This window comes from Gobius niger (assembly GCF_951799975.1).
Source record: "Gobius niger genome assembly, chromosome: 13".
NCBI lineage: Eukaryota > Metazoa > Chordata > Actinopteri > Gobiiformes > Gobiidae > Gobius > Gobius niger.
In genome coordinates, this window is record NC_136864.1 from 17,454,127 (window position 1) to 17,474,085 (window position 19,959).

At 41.5% G+C, this 19,959-nt stretch overlaps 1 protein-coding gene across 2 annotated transcripts; it reads right to left on the minus strand.

Annotated features, from left to right (window-relative positions):
* Positions 1-1,232: 1,232 nt before the first annotated feature.
* Positions 1,233-2,609, minus strand: LOC306973146 (protein shisa-like-2A). Of its 2 annotated transcripts, none has more exons than XM_079569971.1 (3): positions 2,274-2,609; positions 1,648-1,790; positions 1,233-1,543 (listed from the first exon to the last, which is right to left on the minus strand). In XM_079569971.1, the coding sequence occupies exons 1-3, from the start codon at positions 2,450-2,452 to the stop codon at positions 1,359-1,361; spliced, it is 507 nt and encodes a 168-aa protein (XP_079426097.1). In that variant the 5' UTR covers positions 2,453-2,609; the 3' UTR covers positions 1,233-1,358. The 2 variants fall into 2 exon arrangements, with proteins under 2 accessions (XP_079426097.1, XP_079426096.1); XM_079569970.1 differs by having other exon boundaries at positions 1,233-1,546.
* Between the last annotated feature and the right edge of the window lie 17,350 nt (positions 2,610-19,959).

Consider the following 19,959-nt stretch of genomic DNA (forward strand, 5'->3'; position numbering starts at 1 on the left):
TGTTCTCCTTTGTGCTGCAGACTTCCTTTGGTTTGTTTTGTTAAGAATAAATCATTCAAATCAACTTAACAAAAAGGCAAACTTATTTACAACAATACAACAACCAAAAATTCACAGTAAAATATTTATTAACAATATCGGTTTGTGCCTTCTCGGGCCTAAGTAACAACCCTTCACTGCCTGGTGACAAACGAAGTCACCGATTCACCAAAAAAACAAAGAGCCCTCCGTTCTCTATGCATCAATATTTGAACGGAAACTGTGCAAAACAGTGTGTTTGAGGGAGGGACGCCGCACACTCCAGCCCAGTGTCACTTTTGTAAACCTCACAACCTAAACAAACATGTCAGCAATACTAAAATGATCTGTTCAATACTGACATTGCTTCTTTTGCAGCGGGTTATTACAACAAAGCATTTGAGGACCTATGTACTGAAATGTGCTATGATGTCCCCCTTCAGACAATTCAAACATAGTATTTTCACCATTAAAAACTCCCAAAATGAAATAGCACTTGTATTTTTTTTTTATTTGAAGTTTACAGTGTGGCTTTAACTTAGAGCTCGCCGGTGAAGTAAAGCCTAGACAAACACAGTAAGGTAAATGCTTTATATTGTCCTCACACTTGTTTGAGCCCTAGTAATTACCTTTTACTGTCTAATGGAGAGAAACGCCGCTGGACGTCTGCTTTGTCCATGGCTTCACGCAGGGATCACAAATTGCCCACGAGCCTGAACATAGACTAATGACTTTTATGCATCCCAATTACTTTGGAACGGGAACATTCAGAAACTCCGGGGGGAAAAAAACAGAACAACCATTGGTCAGAGGTCAACCACTGAGAGGTTTAGCAAAAAGATGGAAACCTGCAAGGATGCGATTTTATGGTCTTAGAAATATCAATGCATTGTATTGTGTGTGTATTACGCTGGCACAATTATCAACCGACCGCACAGGCATCATTCTCTTTGTGAGGAGAATTCTTTCTATGTAGTGGGCTTTTGGTCCCTGCAGCACAGCCTCCCACACGCTTCAACTCCACTGGATGGGTTTTGCGTCAATATTCCAACAAAGTACAAAGAGATGACCCTCAAGAAACGCAGCGATTGTACAATGACAAAAAAAAAAAAACACTACAAGCTGCTATACCAAGATCAATACTGTCGTTCAGGAGAGAAAGTTAGGACAATTAGGACCTGAAATTGTTTTTCAAACGCAGGCTGATGGTGAGAGAAGGTGAGTGAATGAGTCGAAGGCATCGGGTGTCTCCATCATTGCGTCCTAAGTGGCTTCTCATTGTGGACCGTGAGTTTGTCAAGCACCACTCGACCGCACGGCTGTGATTGCTGCATCTGTCGCTAACACGAGGGACTTTCCACTTTGACCGCAGTCAGATTTGCTGGGAAACATCTCTGAAAAAGGTGATCCGGGTTGGCCTGCTGGTTATCATCGCACCCCAGTTTTCTGCTCACAAAAAACTTGCGGATCCCGTGTGGGGCGGAGACATGCGCCCCACTGCCATGGCTTGGTCCATCTCCCATGTCTTCTGTGGAAAAGAGAAAGAAGAACCCAACAGAGAGTGACCAAAGGCTTAGCATTTTGTGACGGTCCGGTTCCAAGGTGAAACAGTATGGAGACGATGTCTACCTGCTGGTCGGGGTCTCAAAGCTAGTCCGTTGTCAAGGCGACTGGGTTTTGTGGCAATAAAGAGGTAGCACAGCACACAAACAATGATAAGAAATGCCAAAAGGACCACGGCGGCCACTGAGAGACCCACCAGAGCACCGAAGCTGGCAGAGGGAATGAGAAAGAGGAAACAAGGAATGTGGTTAAGACTGCAAGGGTAGATAAAAAAAAACACACAAAAAACTAGATTTGTCTAGATTTGTACAAATTAATCGTCTAATAATGTGTAGGCTCCAATAGCCTTTAAGAGTCTGCATTATTCCTATGTTTAAGTACCTGATGCAGCATTTTTATAGTAATATAGGCTTAACTGACAAATATGCAATAGGGGGAAAAAAGGTGATGTGTGATTAGACAAGTTTGTCTTTTTTCTTTTTGGCAAACGTTTTGAAAACCACTTAACATCCCAAATTAGAAATAGAGATAAACTGATTGAATTTCATCGGTATAATCAGTTACTGAGGCTACTTTGTACGAGAGCCATCACCCATGCAGGATGTAAATCTGCACCACATAAAGTCAGTGCAGCCGGTGAAACGAATAAAGGCACAAACATACAAACAAGCAATAAAAGAGCGCGTCTTTACCTCAGCCACCACATGTATCCGTACTCGTACGGGTAAAAGCTGTGCGGGTCATCGCAGCAGTACTTCATATCGTTAAATCCACAGCAGTAAACGGACGAGGGGTTTTCAAGTTTGGGGCACGAGAAGGCGCCCACGAGCGTGCCGTTCTCGTTGATGTAGCTGCTGCATTCAGCCTCCATGGTGCAGCGAGGAAAGCACGGTCCACACTAAAAGACTGTGATTATCTTTTGAAGAACAAAAGAAGAAAGTTGCGCGTGACCCGGTGAATATAATCCTGTCCCATTGTCGTAGTCTTTCATCGCGGTGTTGCTTTACGCATCGCTCCTTCTCAATGAACTAAACGGCGGCGCAATGACAGGGGGAAAGAAACAACTTTGAACTCAAGAAAAGCCCCCCTCTCTCTCTCTCTCTCTCTCTCTCTCTCTCTCTCTCTCTCCCTCTCTCTCTCTCTCTCTCTCTCTCTCTCTTTGAGCAATGAATATAGTCCCCTGTGAAACCTTGCCTGCAGAAATTGTGTGTACTGGAGGGAATTCTCCAGTAACCATCCAGCCTGTAATACATTACAATAGCTCATTACACGCCCTCTAACGTTGATCATCTGGTATGAGAAAGAAACAACAGAAATAAATTGAGAACATAATGAGAACGGACATCATTTATAATAGTCTACTCTGAGGAAGAGGGAAACAAGAGTGCAGCAATTACCCACATACTCAGAACAAAGGCCTCGGTCACAACATGGTCTTGGGTAAAAACAGTGAATATGTTCAGTGCAATCAATGAACAATAAGCCTGGATTTGACAAAACACACACAAAAAAACCACACAAAAAACTTGGGCACTGGGAAAATAAGGACATAAGAAAAATATTATGCACTGTAATATTGGTTAACATGGTTGGCTTTACATGAAACGTCAGGTTTGCAATACAATATTAACAGCTGCTGCAGGTGCGTACATATTTTATAGAAAGGTATCATATACTGTATAAACCTTTGCATGAGCCCGAATATTGCAGAATTGCATCACCTGCCTCTATATTTAACTTGTATTTCCATGAACAGCTATGCCCTTTTTGTCACCAATAACTGTTCAAAGACATTGTTTGTGTTCAGTTTTGCCAAGGAAAGCTTTGTGGATGTAAATGATTGTAGGCTACATTCCTTTTGAGCACTTGGGCAGGTTATTGATCACTTCTTGTAAGTCGATGTTGCTCCTATTCAGTCTACGGCATGGAGAACATCTGACAACTAATTAACCTTTGTTGTGGATGTTATTGACGGACAGATTATGCAAGAAAATTGCAGAACAATTTCACCGGTGACACAGCTATCATGTGCAACTCTCACACCGACATAATGGAAAAAAAGAATGTCACAGCTTCAAAAAATGGTTTTGGTTATCTCTGTTTCCACAAATACACTCTTATTGATGTAGTAATAAGTCCACACCTGTACAGTGTGTTGACGGGTAAGACAGTCAATAAAAAGCAAGAAGAGGATGTGCCGCTGTATCATTTTAAATTGCCTGTGGGATGCAATTATTGGGAAGATAGACAGAGGATGATGCGGTATTGGAATGCTTCAGAAGGTTTTAATGAAGCCCATGATTTGAGGGCGTGTGATCAAAGAAACTAGTCACATGGGGGAATGTATACGGCTGCGAAATGTTTTAAAGTTTAACACTGGATAGATCACTGTGATTGATGTAATAATAATACTGGCTTGTGCACGAAGCTTCTGAAGTTGATTTTTGCTTCATAATTATCTTTTTCATTAACACTGTACAATTTGCTCATGGTTGTACTAAAACTGTCAGCTCGAATAGCTGCTTTACAATAAAAGCCATGCTCACTCCATCTGAGTATATTCAATTTAAAAAAGAAGAAAAGATTGCTCTTTGTAGGACACCCCAAAAAGCACGAACCAAAGTCCAGCAGCAAGCAGGTCCCATGTTGGAGTAAAACCTCCTGCTATAGGTAATCCTGAACATGACCACAGCTCCTGCAGGTTTCCCTGAGGCACTAGTGGTGGTTCAAATTCCTCTGTAGATAAAACCTATGCAATTATCTGTCATTATATTATGCCTGGCGCAGTAATTAAAAACAGCGCCAACAGCGACAATATTACTAACTAAAAATTATGCTCGGCACCTGAAACCTAATAGATTTTTATTGCCCTTGCTCGTCAGGCTCATTTCACAGTCATTACAGACCATTTTCCCTCTGAATGTCCCCGCACTGGAGATGAGATGGGCTGGGTCATGCTGCACATGCACTCAGCCAATGGATGACAAGTGTTTGTTCAAATGAATGAGGAGCGCTGGGCCTGACAGCACACTGTAATCCCAGATTATCTCTGACAGTCCAATCCAGAAACAGGGAGGAAAAATTGGCAAAAGAAAAGGGATTATTTGAGGGCAGTGGGGGATTTTGCTATGGGTGCTGCTCAGAAAATGGACACCTAATTGTGAGTAAACCTCAGGGGTATCCACACATTGTTTTTACAAAAACAATACGTGTCTCTTTTACATTGGCTCTATGCTTTTTAATGAATGAATCGATAGAGGATGCGCAGGATCAGAGCAGCGCTATGACCTTTGGCACCGACACCCTGCCCCCACCGCACCTCTGCTTCTCTCCCATCCCTCCTATGATCCTTCCTCTCTCAGTACACAAGCTCCACAGCCTGATGGCAGGCAGTGCCAGCCCACCACACATCACAGTCACACAGCATCATAATTACTGCGTCAGAGAGGAACTATTTTGGAACTTTTTCCTGCAGTAACACAGCACATCAATATGATACAAGCAGTACAAAATGAATGCCACAGAGTAAAGAGTATCAAATAATGCAACTGGCATTTCATCCGCCAGGCTTGACATGTGGTAAAGAAATTAATACTCTCGGCTTTGTAATGTTAAATTTTCACTATGACCACAACAAACACATCCTTTTGACAATTGTTTCTGAATGTCAACCAACAGTTGATTTACATAATTATTGTGACATCATGATGTTAAAAAAGAGGCGGGGATTTAATTTGATATAATTACAGTATTAATAAAAAGTTTCATTTAAAGTGTTAAGTCAAGTCAGAAAATCAGGAAGGTCTTATTAGAAATATTTTTACTAATTTCTATCCGTTGTCCCCACGAGCACTCTCAAACACAATCTCACTCATCCTGGCCTATTGTACATGTTTTTAGTTCTAATGGGAGACCGGATCAGGACCGAAGCTGAATATATGAATGGTCTGCATAAGGCAACATGTACTGGGTTATTCAGTGACATGCACATTTATAATCATGCTTGGTTTTGTTTTGAGAAAAAGTATTATAATTCAGAGGGTTTAATCTAAAGATTTAAAGGGATCCCCAAATAAATCTGCTCAAGGTCCTGGTCACTGCTCCATGGGTCTGAACATACACTTATCTGTTGTAGTAATCCTAATTATTGGACCAACCTGTGCAATAAAGACCTCCCTGATGCCAACAAGAGTCGGGCCGTCTGCCCTGAAAGACTGGCTCCTTGCTCCGTGTCTTATTGTGACATCTCAGTGATCTCTCTAACAAAGCCATGCGAAAACTTGATTTCCTTCCTTCAGAAAACCTTTGAAGCGCTGAGAGCAACTGGCCACAACTGCAGTAAACTCTGCTTCTCTTTGTTTCCGTAACTTATAACCTTGGAATCCACAGGAACGGACTGAACAAATACTCAACCCAGCCTTTCCATAGGACATTATTCAAGCAAATTGCTAATAATGTGATGTGTCTGCTGCAGCTGTATCACTATCTGTCTCAGTGGACTCATCAATGAAACTTACTGCCTCTCGGGACCTGAGACAATTACAACAGCAGCAACGGTCACTTACAACGGTGAGCCTCCCAGAGAACCAGCTCTGAGTTCTCCACCACTCGCTGCTACCATCTTTGCCGCTCCAACGTAGAACAAAACCAGTTTTCAAATGTCTACCGTCCATTTTAGAGGTTCAAGTAATCAATATCCATTCATAATAAAAAATATTAAATAACACACTTAAGTTTGGGTTTCACCTGATTTATGCTGGAGTATAAGAGAGTCCCTAAGTGCCATAAAAACACGGTTCAGATGAGAGATACGTTTAACAACAAGGCAAAACTTTGTGAACTTTGTTAGGTGGTTCCCTTTCAATTCTATCCTTCTTTAATGTCCTAGCTTGGTTGCACTATATCTCTGGTGCTCCTAGCGAGACCACTTTGAAAACCCAACACTGTTAAAACATTGCTCATCCCAGTGCATGCAAATGAAATGGGGTGACTCTATCTGTGACTCTTTTAGGGTCACTAACGGGGTTCGCCGGGGTGGGATCCTGTCCCCTTTACTGTTTAATATCTTCATTGATGATTTGTCTGTACAGCTAAATGAATGTAAAACGAGATGCTTTGTTGGAAATCATTATCCCTGTAACCACGTAAGAAGAAGAAGAAGAAGAAGAAACTTTATTTATATAGCACCTCTCACAGATAAAATCACAAAGTGCTTCACAGAGAATCACAGAAAACATTACAGAATTTACATAGGAACAATCACAGCATTGTCAACTAAAAGCTCGTCTAAAAAGCAACGTCTTCAGCTCCTTTTTGAAGGAATCAACAGAGTCGGCTGTACGCAGTGACAAAGGAAGGTCATTCCACAATTTAGGAGCAACGGCTTCAAAGGACAGATCACCTCTGGTTTTAAAGCGGGTTCTTGGGACAGTGAGGAGGTTCTGGCCCGAGGACCTAAGGGTGCGACCCGAGGAGTAAGGGCACAGCAGGTCAGATACATATTTGGGAGCCTGACCATGCGGCGCTCTGAAAGTCAAAACTAAAATTTTAAATTCAATTCGAAATTTGACGGGGAGCCAGTGCAACGAGGATAAAATGGGAGTAATGTGTGAACGTCTGCTAGTTCCTGTTAAAAGCCGCGCTGCAGCATTTTGAACCATTTGAAGACGATTCAAGGCAGGTTTGTTAAAACAAGTAAAAAGGGAGTTACAATAATCTAAACGAGACGAGATAAAAGCATGAATCAACAATTCTAGATCAGAGTTGGATAAAATTGGTCTCAACTTGGCAATGTTTCTCAAATGGAAGAAACAGTTTTCACCAGGTGCCTCGAGTGGCTGTCAAGAGACAAAGACTGGTCAAACCAAACACCAAGATTTCTGATGCTCGACTGAACCGAGGAGCCCAGAGAACCAAGGTGGTTTACAATCGAGGGGATTTTCTGCTCTGGAGCAATAATCAAAGTCTCAGTCTTTTCAGAATTCAGCTGAAGGCAGTTTTCATGAAGCCACGACTTTACACTTGAAAGACAATCCATTAACTCTGACAGTCTGTGCATCTCTGACTCCTTAAAGGAAAAGTACAGTTGAATATCATCAGCGTAGAGGTGATAAGACACATTTTTAAAACGGCTGATGATTTTTCCAAGAGGGCTAATGTACAACAAAAACAAAATTGGCCCCAAGACGGATCCCTGAGGAACACCATGCAGCAAAGGACTGGCATCAGACATAATGTTATTAATACATACAGAGAATGTCCTATTGGCCAAATAGGACGTCAACCACTTCAGGACTGTCCCAGATAAACCAAAGTCAGTGAGTCTTTGTAGCAACAATTTATGGTCGACAGTATCAAAAGCTGCAGACAAATCAAGCAGGATCAAAACTGAATACTGGCCAGAGTCAGCAGCCATCCGGATGTCACTAGAAACTTTTAGTAAGGCAGTCTCAGTAGAGTGCATCTTACGGAAGCCCGATTGAAATTGGTCAAACATTTCTTCATTATAAATTTCTTCATTATTTCTTCATTGTAATGTATGCAGATGATCTGGTGCTAGTGTGCCCATATAGTGCTGGCCTTCAGGAACGGAAAAAGACGAGCGACTTGCATTTCCTGACTTTTACCTGAGTGGGAAGTGACAGATGAGATCAAATATCTTGGGCATTATGTCACCACTTGTGACCTCTGAGACGACAGGGACATGTACAGACAATAGTGTAAGCTCTATGGGCAGGCGAATATGCTCGCCCGTAAATTCCACATGTGCATTGCCAATGTAAAATTGCGCTTTTCAGGTCCTTTTTCTCTCCTTGGTGAACAGCACACCTCTGGCGCCGTTACAAAAAGAGCCTGTATAAGCTGAATGTCGCAGACAATGAATCTCTGAGAATCTTCTTGAGGGTTCCAAGACACTTGAGTGCAAGTAAAATGTTTGTAAATTGTAATGTAAGAGTCTGTTCAGCAGTTATTCGTTATTGTATTTATTCATGACTGTGTAGAGTCGCAGACCACTGTAATCCTAGAATTGAAGCTCTGTGCTCTTGTAGTAAGGGCTCTGTCAGGATCTCATCTTAATTGTGGATGCATTGGACATCCTGTCTATTTATGTGATATACTGTATCAGTTCATGAAACATGGCTTAATTTTCTTTAGCTTACAAGAAAACAAAGTAATTATAAAACATAAGTAAAACAAATGAAAGTGAGTACCCAATTTCCATAATATGAAGTGGAGAGGATGAAAATGCTTTGTGGTCAGGATTAAAGCCCCTGAAGCGTAGCAACTACAACACAGTTCACTGAAAGGAGCGTAGTCCTTGAGTGTAAAATGGCTCTACACAAGTGAGGATTGGCAGCTTGTGTGAATTAGACGCAGATCACACATAACTGTTCGTCACACACTTTGTTTACAGTTAAAAAAATGTAAAACTATCAGCTCAAGTCTATCACATTACTGTAAGATCTCCTGACGAAGGTCTCTACAACACTGCAGGATCAATTGTTTTGTAGGTTTTCAGGAGACAGGGTCAGTCAGCTTTGAAAACCTTCCAAAAGATTGGTCCTGGAACTTCCTCGAGAGCACTGTGATTGAAAGTAAAGGCGCCATGCTGACCACTCATACAGCCACTGGGTCACTACAAGGTCAAATATCAGCTTTTTTTTCCTGCATAAAAGGTCCATTCAATTTAGTCAAATGAACATAATGGTTGATGTTCATTCAATTTTGACTAACTTTTTCTGCAGGAAAAAAAACAACAACAAAAAAAACATAATGAACATAATGGTTGATGTCTCGGGGTCTTGTTCACGAGTGAGGGACGGATGGAGCGTGAGATCGACAGACGGATCGGTGCGGCGTCAGCAGTGATGAGGTTGCTGTATCGGTCTGTCGTGGTGAAGAGGGAGCTGAGTCGGGGGGTGAAGCTCTCGATTTACCGATCGATCTGCGTTCCCACCCTCACCTATGGTCATGAGATTTGGGTAATGACCGAAAGGACAAGATCGCGAATACAAGCGGCCGAAATGAGTTTCCTTCACAGGGTGGCTGGGCGCACCCTACGAGATCGGGTGAGGAGCTCAGTTACCCGGGAGGAGCTCGGAGTAGAGTCGCTGCTCCTTCACGTCAAAAGGAGCAGCTGAGGTGGCTAGGGCATCTGTTCCGGATGCCTCCTGGTCGCCTCCCGCGGGAGGTGTTCCAGGCATGACCTAGTGGGAAGAGGCCTCGTGGAAGGCCCAGGACACGGTGGTGGGACTATGTCGCCTCGGGGTCCCCCCAGAACAGCTGGAGGAGGTGTGTGTGGATCGGGAAGTCTGGGCATCTCTGCTGAGACTGCTGCCCCCGCGACCCAGCCCCGGATAAAGCGGAAGAAAATGGATGGATGGATAATGGTTGATGATCATGTAATAATTATATAATTACCCAAGAGATATGGTTAGAAAGAAAAAGCTGCTGTTACCAAGCCACATGATTGATTGTGTGGATCTGTTTTGTTTTTTTTGATATACTTTATTGTCTGTCCCCGAAGGTGACAGAAATGTGTCTTTGACAGGCTCAATACATGCATACACACTTCCATAAAAGCCCAAGGCACATTTAAATCACCATAGCAGCAATGAACAACAGGACTATTATTTGAGCCTGCCGAGAGTCTTCAGCTCACAGCGCAGCGCCTCTCCCCATGCAAAGATATTGTTTAAATGCATTACAAATATTCTTTGCAAAGCATTTAGACAATATCTTTGCAATAGAAATCTGACATTTCACGGTTTTCCTGTTTTCTGCGGTTTCAAAAGGAGAGCCAGAGCACACCCCCACTTAATTACATCTTTACCAAACTAGAAGGAAAATTACTGCCTTTGACCAATGTCACAAGAGAAAAAGAGCTTTGTTATGATACTGTACTCGACATTAAAAAGCTTCTTGAAAAATATTTTGTATAATTAAATCTCATGTCTTGACAAATGGCACCATTTGATTTGGATAAATGGCCAAGATGACAGCTGCTGGTGGACATGTCAAAGGTACAGTGTCTGCATGAACACTTACTGTTAATGGCATTACCAAATATGAAGAAAAATTGTGTTGGTTAGAGGCATTGCCTACTGATTTAAACAAATACTTTTTAATTGGTAAAGTTCTTTGTTGTGGATAAATCAACAAGACAATTTAATTTTTATTGTACTCATCAGTGAACACAGAAATCCTAATTAGCTTAAAGATATAGTTAGTGTTAAGATGTACTTGTTTTTTGTCATCTTTGACCCATCCTTCAATGCTGCTGGGGAAAGCTGAAAGGGCCACATGTAGTGCAGCGCCCAGGGACCCATCTCCCCTGTGGGGCCGGGACAAAGCCCAGCCAAACTCTATACAGAAAGCCCCTTACAGTCCTGGGCCCGTATCAATATGTTCCTATCCAGTGGCAGGTTTACACTGGACTAAAGACAGCTGTGTGCAAAAGCTTATGTGATAAAGGTTAAGCTGTTTGTTTCTTTACTTGATGCCAGGTTTGATGCAAAAAATGTAAAACAGAAGAAGCTACGAATGAACTCAATATGAAATTATGTTTTTCCCCATGAAGGCAGTGTGAAGTGCAGGGAAAAGAGTCCAATTATACAAATGACTGTAATTACAGCATGAACTTGCTCTCGCTCTGGTTATGGTATTAATTTCAATTGATTCATCGAATGTATTTAAATGTGTTTTTCTCATACATGGTTTACATCCACTTTAAAAGTGGACGCATTCCCAAATGGACAAGACGGGGATGCCGTAATTACTTCCCCTCTCTACTTAAATAAAGAGGGTCACTTCATCTGCCATCCAATGGAAAAGCACATCATACTGAAGATGGGCTGTGGCAACAAAAGAAAAGAAAATCTTACCAGAGAGAGAGAGAACAAAATAAAAAATCCATTCATCCATTTTCTTTCTCTTTGTCCTGGGCCGGGTCGCGGAGGCAGCAGTCTGAGCAGAGATGGCCAGACTTCTCGATCCACGTGCACTTCCTCCAGCTGTTCTGGGAGGGGGGGATCGCGAGGCACCATCTCAGAGACATAGTCCGTCCAACTTAAACATAAATTATAAAAATTTAAAAAATTTAAAAAATGTAAGCAATGTAGTATTCATAGACTGACAGCCTACTGCTAACTTATACTTTATAACTTATATGTATTATGATCTACAAGCATTTCAATTCAACCGCCAGAATCTGGACAGCATTGTATTAACTCAAAAACTTAGGGTTCTTGTTTCTCTAATGTTTGCCCCATGAACATTTTCCCCCCACACCCATTTACACTAGTTATCCAAGGCTCCATAACTAAAGTGCACTTGCTTTTATATGCCTTGTCCGTCTGAATAAGAACTGCCTACGAGGAAAAAATAACACCAGCGGCTCGAGAGCTTATCAAGCTAATCTAGACACTGGTTGAAATAGGCCTTTGATAAATGCTCCGGCTGCTCTCCTGGAAACATTAAAAATCCAACCACGTTCACACATTTCAAGCATTTAATGATATTAGCATTTCTATACACATTTTACACAAAAGAATTTCAATACATGGGTCGATTGTACATTTCAACGAGATTGCTTAATAAAAACAAACATTTAGAGCTGTATGAAATAAATACACAAGTGGGGGCAGCAGAGGGAAGGAAGAGGAGAGTTCAGCTTCATGACACCCTGAAGGATGAATGGAGCTCAGCCTGTCTGGTTCTGGTCTTTACGCGTGTGCTTAGACACGCATTTAGCCTCTCCTCCTGTCCTCTTCGACGGAGGTGAAGAAAATCGACCAAGCTCTTCCACGTTTTCCCTATTTAAATACAGTTACGTGAATGTTTACACGATCCAAGTATGGTCACACAAAATTAAACACGTCAGTCTTCTTCGCACTTCGACTTAACTGATACGTCAAAGTGCTTCTAAGGTATTATTACGATGCTTACAATATAGTGCCCCTTTTATCCGCTTAGAAAATCAACATGTTTAAAGCAGTATTAAGTAACTCATGCCCCGAGAGGCCATACACGCCACTGCAGGTCTCGTATCATGTTGCGTTTTTGTTTTACTCATTAATTATCCGCAAGAGTAATCACTACACTGACAGAAAAGACAAAGGGAGAAAGGGATATTGTACATCCAATTACACAATGAAGATAATTTTTTTCACTTAAACTTGGCTGTGAACACAGCTAGCTTTACCCGTTAGCTACTTCTTCATGATTCCATTAGTGTGTATTGGTGGCTCCGACCCGGTGCAGGGAAGTTGCAAGTGTGGTTTTCTGGCCAGAGACACCAGGGGGAGATGAAAGACCCCCCAATCATCCCATCAACACTTGTATTACCCCCAGAGGGACTACGGAAAGGATTTATTAAGGTAAACAAGGTACTGAGTTCGATTCCCACCAGGACGTCGACCACTCCTCCTTATGGGTTGCCCCAGCGGCATCGAAGGTCGGGTTAAATGAAAAATGTATAAAGTATACAAACAAACAAACAGGTATGCATCAACTCATCTAAGCTAAGGTAAGAACATTATCTCAGTATGCAAAAACGGTGGCCTATTCCTTTAAGGGACATATATAACATATTAAATAATAATACTTCAAAAACAAATGAAAGTTGAAATGTCATCGGGGCACATATTATCAGTGCACAGCAAATGTGGGGGAGTTGTTTGAAGCCAGGCTTGTTATAAAAACGTGAAAGAAAGAAGTGATTATGTATAAACTAAATATGAAATGAATATTACAATGATGTTTTTTCCCCATGAAGGCGTGTGAAGTGCAGAGGTTTATGTAAAACGAATACCGATAATTACTGTAATTACTGCATAAACAACTGCTCTGGCCAACCACTGTTTCCCAGGGTGACCATTTATTAGTTCTGTGAAGCACTTTGCTGTTTGGGCATGTAAATAATAATTTTGAATTTTAATTTCTGTCAGGACATGGCATGTTCTCCCACGTAGTTTGATTTCACCTCTGGTTTCACCTTGTTGAGTCATAAAAATCCTATATTTCTTAAAATATAATACTGGCAAATACACAGTAAACCGAAGAGCTGTTTATTTCCCATAAAAGTCAGGAGCATTTACTTTATAAGTCATAAACAATGACTTCATAAATAATAGAGCAAATGCAGCTGATATCACACATTAAACACATTCCCATAAATTATTCAGAACTCTTTCAAGTCATTGGCTGCACAACATGTCACTTTTCCTCATCTTTTCTCATTTGTTTCCATGCAGAGTTGGAGACCAATTTACAATATGTCTTCCAGCTAGGCCTCGGGATTTTCAGAATTCATGTTTGGGTCTTTGGCTTGAAGCAAACCTCACTGTGAAGCTGACACAAGCAAAATGGTGCTTCAAATAATTACCACATACTCTCCCCACAAAGTCAGCATCATATTCAATAAGCAAATATTAAGCAGACGCCATTGGATATTTTCTAAGCAACATCACTGAATTAATACTTGTTTTTTCCAACCCAACACTGAAAATCCTGTTATTCCAAGATAACAGGATTCATTGTGCGCAAACTGTGAAAATTGAGAATGAATGTACGGAGGAACAACTATGGTCACAATACAAGATCTTTGTGAAAAATGAATGCAGCTCTTCATGGAGACACATCACAGAAACTCTGTGTGACCACATCGAATGTGCACTGTAATCAAAGCTAAAGAAGCTCTTACCCATGTGACCAATCCATTTGGGAAAATGATGTCTCATTTTGTCCAGTAAATATTTTTTGCTCACAAGGAGTGAGCAATACGACAAAAAATACCACTACGTCACTACACGTCAATACGTCACTACACGACACGCCGATAACACAAAGGGAAGTCACGTTAAACTACGCGAGATTAGGCTGTCGAAAACTGGAAGAAAAATTCCAGACCGTATGCAACAACCAAATGTGTTTTATTTAGTTTTAATCAGTCACACAAGTTACAGTGTAATCATGAATAAATGCACATCACCCTGAACAGATGAATTAGGCCACGAAATGTTTAAAGAAGTGAACTAATACATTGCAGAGAAAGCAGTTGTATTAGTCTCTCCTGAGAGTCATACCATGTGTGCCATCAACATGGCGTTAGCCACATAGCATAATTGCCTAAGTCATTTTGTATTGTTAAAATGGCAATAAGAGAAGAACAATGTGTTTCCTAAAAAAAAATATTTTTACATGTTTTCCAAAAAATGAAGAAATGGGTTAGGCAATTATGCTATGTGGCGAACAATGTTTCTTATCTTATCACAGTAACAGAAGTTACTGACGATGTATCAAACAGGACACCACATAATTTAAGGCTACATTTGGTTCTGTGATTTTTTTGTTGTTGTTGTTGAATTTAGCAATCTTATTTTGGTGACAGTTCACACCCTGGCTGAGAGATTTCACCTGCCATTGCAAGAGGCCCTTGTAGAATTCAGAAGGGGGCCAAACAATGCTTAATTTGATTCCCCGTTTGGGGGAACGCATTACCCCGATTCAATTTTTTTCAGCGTAACGGATCCGGGAAATATTTTGGAGGATCCGGCAAAAAATGTATCTGATATAAAGGTGTCTAATGAGAGTGTTCCGGCAAATATTTTGGCCTGTTCCCCCAATCCAAAACGTCAGAGCAAAAGTGTTCCTGAAAATACAAATTTACAAATTAACTGGGGCCAAAGTATGAACCATGGTAAGATTATTATGTTAGAATTGATGGACATATTTAAATGTGCACTGCAACATCTAATCTGAATTTGTTCTTTTTGGACAGTGAATTGAACATGATTAAGGAGGCACTGGTGAGACACTTGCCAGAGGAGGCAGCAGGGAAGCTCCAAGCCTTCAAAGACAAATTGCAAAAAGCGCTCTCCTCTGAAGCCTTTCTCAGCAGGCTGTAATGGGCCATAGCCAAACATTTTTGAAATGAAACAAAGTGTATTTGATTCCAATATTTTTTATGTATTTATTTTGTGTAGAGCATATTCAGTGGCTGCATTTCACAGAGCCATTCACATAACATGAATTCATAAAAAAGCATGTACATAAAATACCAGACAACAATATAATGTTATAATATTCACTACATACATATTTGACAGACAAAACACAACAGTAATGAATGTCTGCTTGTCACAAAATGCCAAAGGAGGCGATGGGCATAAAGTTTTCATGGCGTGTGGTCTTTATGATCAGTAATGTGAGAGCATGGGTGTAGGAGTGTGTGTAGTGGTAATAATGGCTTTAATTTGTAATGTGCTTTTCAATGCTGTGTTGACAAGTTTCTCAAAACGCCACAATGTAGTCTTTATTCATTCACTCCACACTGGAGAAACTACTGTTGTAGCCACAGCTGGGTAAGAGTAGTCAGGCTGCCAATCTGTGCTATCGGCCCCTCCGACCACCACCAACCAGTCTCTCATTACGTTCACACAGGCAATGTGGGTGGGTGAAGTGTCTTGCTCAAGAACATACCAGACTGCACATGTGGCAGCCAGTATTCGAACCACCAACCATAGGCCCCTTTATAAATTAATCTACAAATTACACAAAAGCGCTAACATTATTTGACTCATTATCTCTTGTCCTGAGCCTCTCGTGGCAGTCATAGAATATTTTCCACTTCAAATCCCTATTGATTAATTGTTCTTTTTTTTCTAAGTCTGAAGTAATGGCAGCTTTTGTGGGCTAATTTGCTACTTTAATATTCATAAAAGTCGCCCTTAAAAAGTATTTTCCCAGTATTAGTGGCTACTTGGGCTCATACCCCCTTAAGAAACGTGCAGTGGGCGTGTCTTGCAGGCCGCAGACAGATACATTTGAGTTAAGGGGACTATACGGAGTTTAAAAATGTTAAAATTACTTGCACCAGCAATGTCCTAATGTGTAGAATGAGTCCAGACCTGTTCACTGGTCTGGACTCTAAAATCCTGCACTGTCACTCATAAAGGTGTTGATTCGGGTCTGAAGTGCCGTCATGCACGAGCTTAATATAAAGGCTGCTGTTACATGTTAGACCTGAGGTGGCAGTAGTGAGTATGAAAATGACCAAGTTGCATCTAGCCCCTTTAAAAATTAACTCGCAGTGGCACTACCTTTTTACTCAAGAGTACTGTCTAGGGGTGTCCAAACTACGGCCCACGGTTGCTTTAACTGAATATCTGTAATCTATAATATAAAACGCAATCGCGAGTAGGGCGGGGCTCAAGCTCCATAAGGGCGCCGCCATGTTTATTTCCCAGAATTCCGCGGGCGGCCCCCACGTCATGGTCCCTCCGCCCGCGAGCATTGGCCATGGGTCAATATGGACCGCGGTGCATTGCTGTACTGCTGTCCAAGGACAACCCGGCGTCACAACAACGCGAGTGCACGAGATCTGACTGCCGTGCCTGTGTGCCTATCCAAAGGGAGCGATGTGTGTCAGCCTCACTCACCGCTAAACTGCAGCTGTAGACGCTCCGCACAGGTACAGTGACATCCTCCAAAACACATGACATCTGCGTGTCTTTGTTTAAGTCTCTCCTGCAGCGACCTTGGCTGTGGTTCATTATAGATCCAGTGCTGCGTAATGTCAGAGGCGCAGACAAATGCGTGAGATCCAATCCTGGCCATATCCGTCTCCAAAGTTTTGTCTCCGAAAAAAAGTACATGCACTGGCCAAACACGAGCTTCAAATCAAACGCGCTGCTCCGAGTGCTTTAGCCTCTGTGTGAGGAAAACGAAAATGAGACCACCACTTAACGAGCGCATGGCCTGCACTGCGTTGCTTTTTTTTTTTTTTTTTTTTTCACTTTGGTGCTGTACCATTTATTTTCATTTGCTTTCACGTATTGTGAGCCCAGAGGTACATTTTATTATACAGCAGCTTTGAAAGCATTGCCAATTTTATTCTAAGATTATAAATACTGCCTAATAACGACCATTAGGCTATTTCATTTCAAAACCCACTAATTATTTTTTAGATTGCACTTGCACCGTGATGCACCAAGCCACGGTCCTGCACCGTGAACCAAACCGTGAGAGCTGAACCCCTAATATTTATCCATAAATATTTCACTGTCTCCTGAATTCTATTTCCTAAGTTTAGTGAACACATTGCAGATGTAGTCGCTCATTCTGCTGGTGCTCTGGACAACAGGCTCACTCCTTTCTGCAGCTGCAGTGAGTAGGTAACTTTGTACTACACCACACAGTCATTACAGTGGTTCTGAGATTGCAGCGGCTCAGAGCTTTGTCTGGTCAAAGGGTCAGGTCATGAGTACAAATCATCAAATATAAGAAAGGAGTACGGGTTCATAAAACACTCTATCTTTAGCATTAATTATTTTAAACATTTGTAGTGGCCACAGTTTTTGGAATGGGTTGGGAACCACTGGTCTACTTAGTGCGGGTCTACAGCTATACTGAGTGACGGGTTATAGGGACTACAGTGGACATTTCTTTGTAATAACTCATAATCTCAGAATATCACATGTAAAATAAATGAAAATCCATGAATAGAAAGCTGTGATGAAGACTGTTCAAAAAGCATATTCAAGTAAAACGCATAGTTAACATTTTATTGAATTTGTTAACTTAAATACAATGAAGGTGAAGTTATATATCTGACCTCTAGTGTGTGCGGCCCATTTGTTTGTATATTTTTCTGTATGTGGCCCTCAGTGAATAAAGTTTGGACACTACTGGTCGAGATAGCCTATACTTGATTATAAAATTACTTAAGTAGAAGTTAAGTACTGTATGAGTTTCTTCAAAAAGTACATTTACTTAATTACATGTATTTGAGTAAATGTAACTGTGCACAACCCACCTCTGAAAATTACATCATATCACCTTAGGACATGATTTTTTTTAAATTCTTTATTATTCTGAATTTTTAGCTAGCGCAGTACATGGCCTGCAACTGAAACTATCTTCTAGAGTTTCCTCAGGAATGGCTTGCTTAATTAAACCTCCGGACTCAGACCACAATGGAAGCTGACTTACATGGGTGGAAGTATGAGAGTGTGTGACAGTATGTGAGCAGTTGCATGAAAGAGAAAAACAATCCACAGTGGTCAGATCGCAAATCAGTTTTATGTTACGTCACCCACACAACTAATAACTTCTTTCCAATATGCCTTTGTAGATTTGAGGTTCAGGCTAAAGGACTTGATCCTTAGTCCTCAAGTCCTTGGCTTTACCGCCGTCTGAATATACGCTCATTTGTAAACAAGCTTTGAAAAATGGTTCAATATTTCAATAGTCAGGTAATTAAATGAAAATGTGTTATCCTAATTTTGGGAGCAGGACTACACCTCACCTACACCTCGTCCTATATAGGCTACCTCAGAGTCTACCTGGCGTTTACGAGCCCCTCCCTCACACCCTTATTCCACTTCTTTAATTCCTTCTATCGTTTAGGTCAGGGGATGAAAGTTTAAAAGTTTACTTGTGAGTGAGTGATTAAATGGACACTGCTAAAAATAAAAATAAAAAGGGCTTGACTTGTGACTTGTGACTTTGACTCGATTTAACTGGACTGGACCTCACAATATTTTATTGACTCACCTTGCACTTGAAGCAGAAGTGAGTAAAACGAAATATCTAACAGAGAACACCGCAGGAGGCCTTAGCTTTTCCGCTGCCAAACAAACTAAAGAGCGTTCACATGAGGACAAACAAATTATTATTGTGGGTAATCATCTGGTAGGACAGACTTGCAGCAGCGTATAGGCTACGCAAGACCTCGGAAAATGCAGGTCACACTAAATTGTTTTGTTTTGTTTGTGCCATGCCAATTTTTTTCCCCTGCTTCTTTACTTTTGTTTCATTGGACAGCAACAATCCGCCGTCCAATTGTTCAGAGAGCTCTCTAATCCTGCCTAGAGTCGTGCAGCACTGCCCTAATAGGATCGCAGTATTAACCCTGATGACAATGACGCCAGCTGTCGGTACAGCCCCCTTTTGGCCACTGGAGGAACTGCATGAGGGGAGGAGGGGAATGGGGCATTGGATTAGAGGTTGGTGACTGATGGTCAGTGAGGCAGACTGACATAGATTGGATGACAAGAGCAGGTGGAATAACCAAAGACGCAACACAGACGAGGATACGTAGAAACTGCTCTACTTTGGGACTACGTCTGCTTCTTAGTTTCTCTTTTCTTTCTCCCCATTTCAAAATCCATCCTTTGCATCACAATCTTGTCCCATCCCAGTGCCCAACCTTTCCCTTCAAAACCCACCCAATCCCATACCGCTTTGGCCTATGCTTTTTATCTCTATGGCTGAATAATCGCCATCGGACAGGGGCTTAGTTCTGGTTAGGCCTGGTGTGGTCAAGTCGTAGTCCGGACCAGAACAAGCCACAGGGAGGACAGGCGGAGGCAGGAG

Excerpts from the sequence above, each read along its gene's own strand:
- LOC306973146 (XM_079569970.1), bottom strand. The coding sequence starts at position 2,452 with ATGGAGGCTGAATGCAGCAGCTACATCAACGAGAACGGCACGCTCGTG. Across the intron at positions 1,791-2,273 it reads GGATACATGTGGTGGCTGAG|CTTCGGTGCTCTGGTGGGTC; the intron begins GTAAAGACGCGC and ends TCCCTCTGCCAG. Across the intron at positions 1,547-1,647 it reads TTTGAGACCCCGACCAGCAG|AAGACATGGGAGATGGACCA; the intron begins GTAGACATCGTC and ends TCTTTTCCACAG.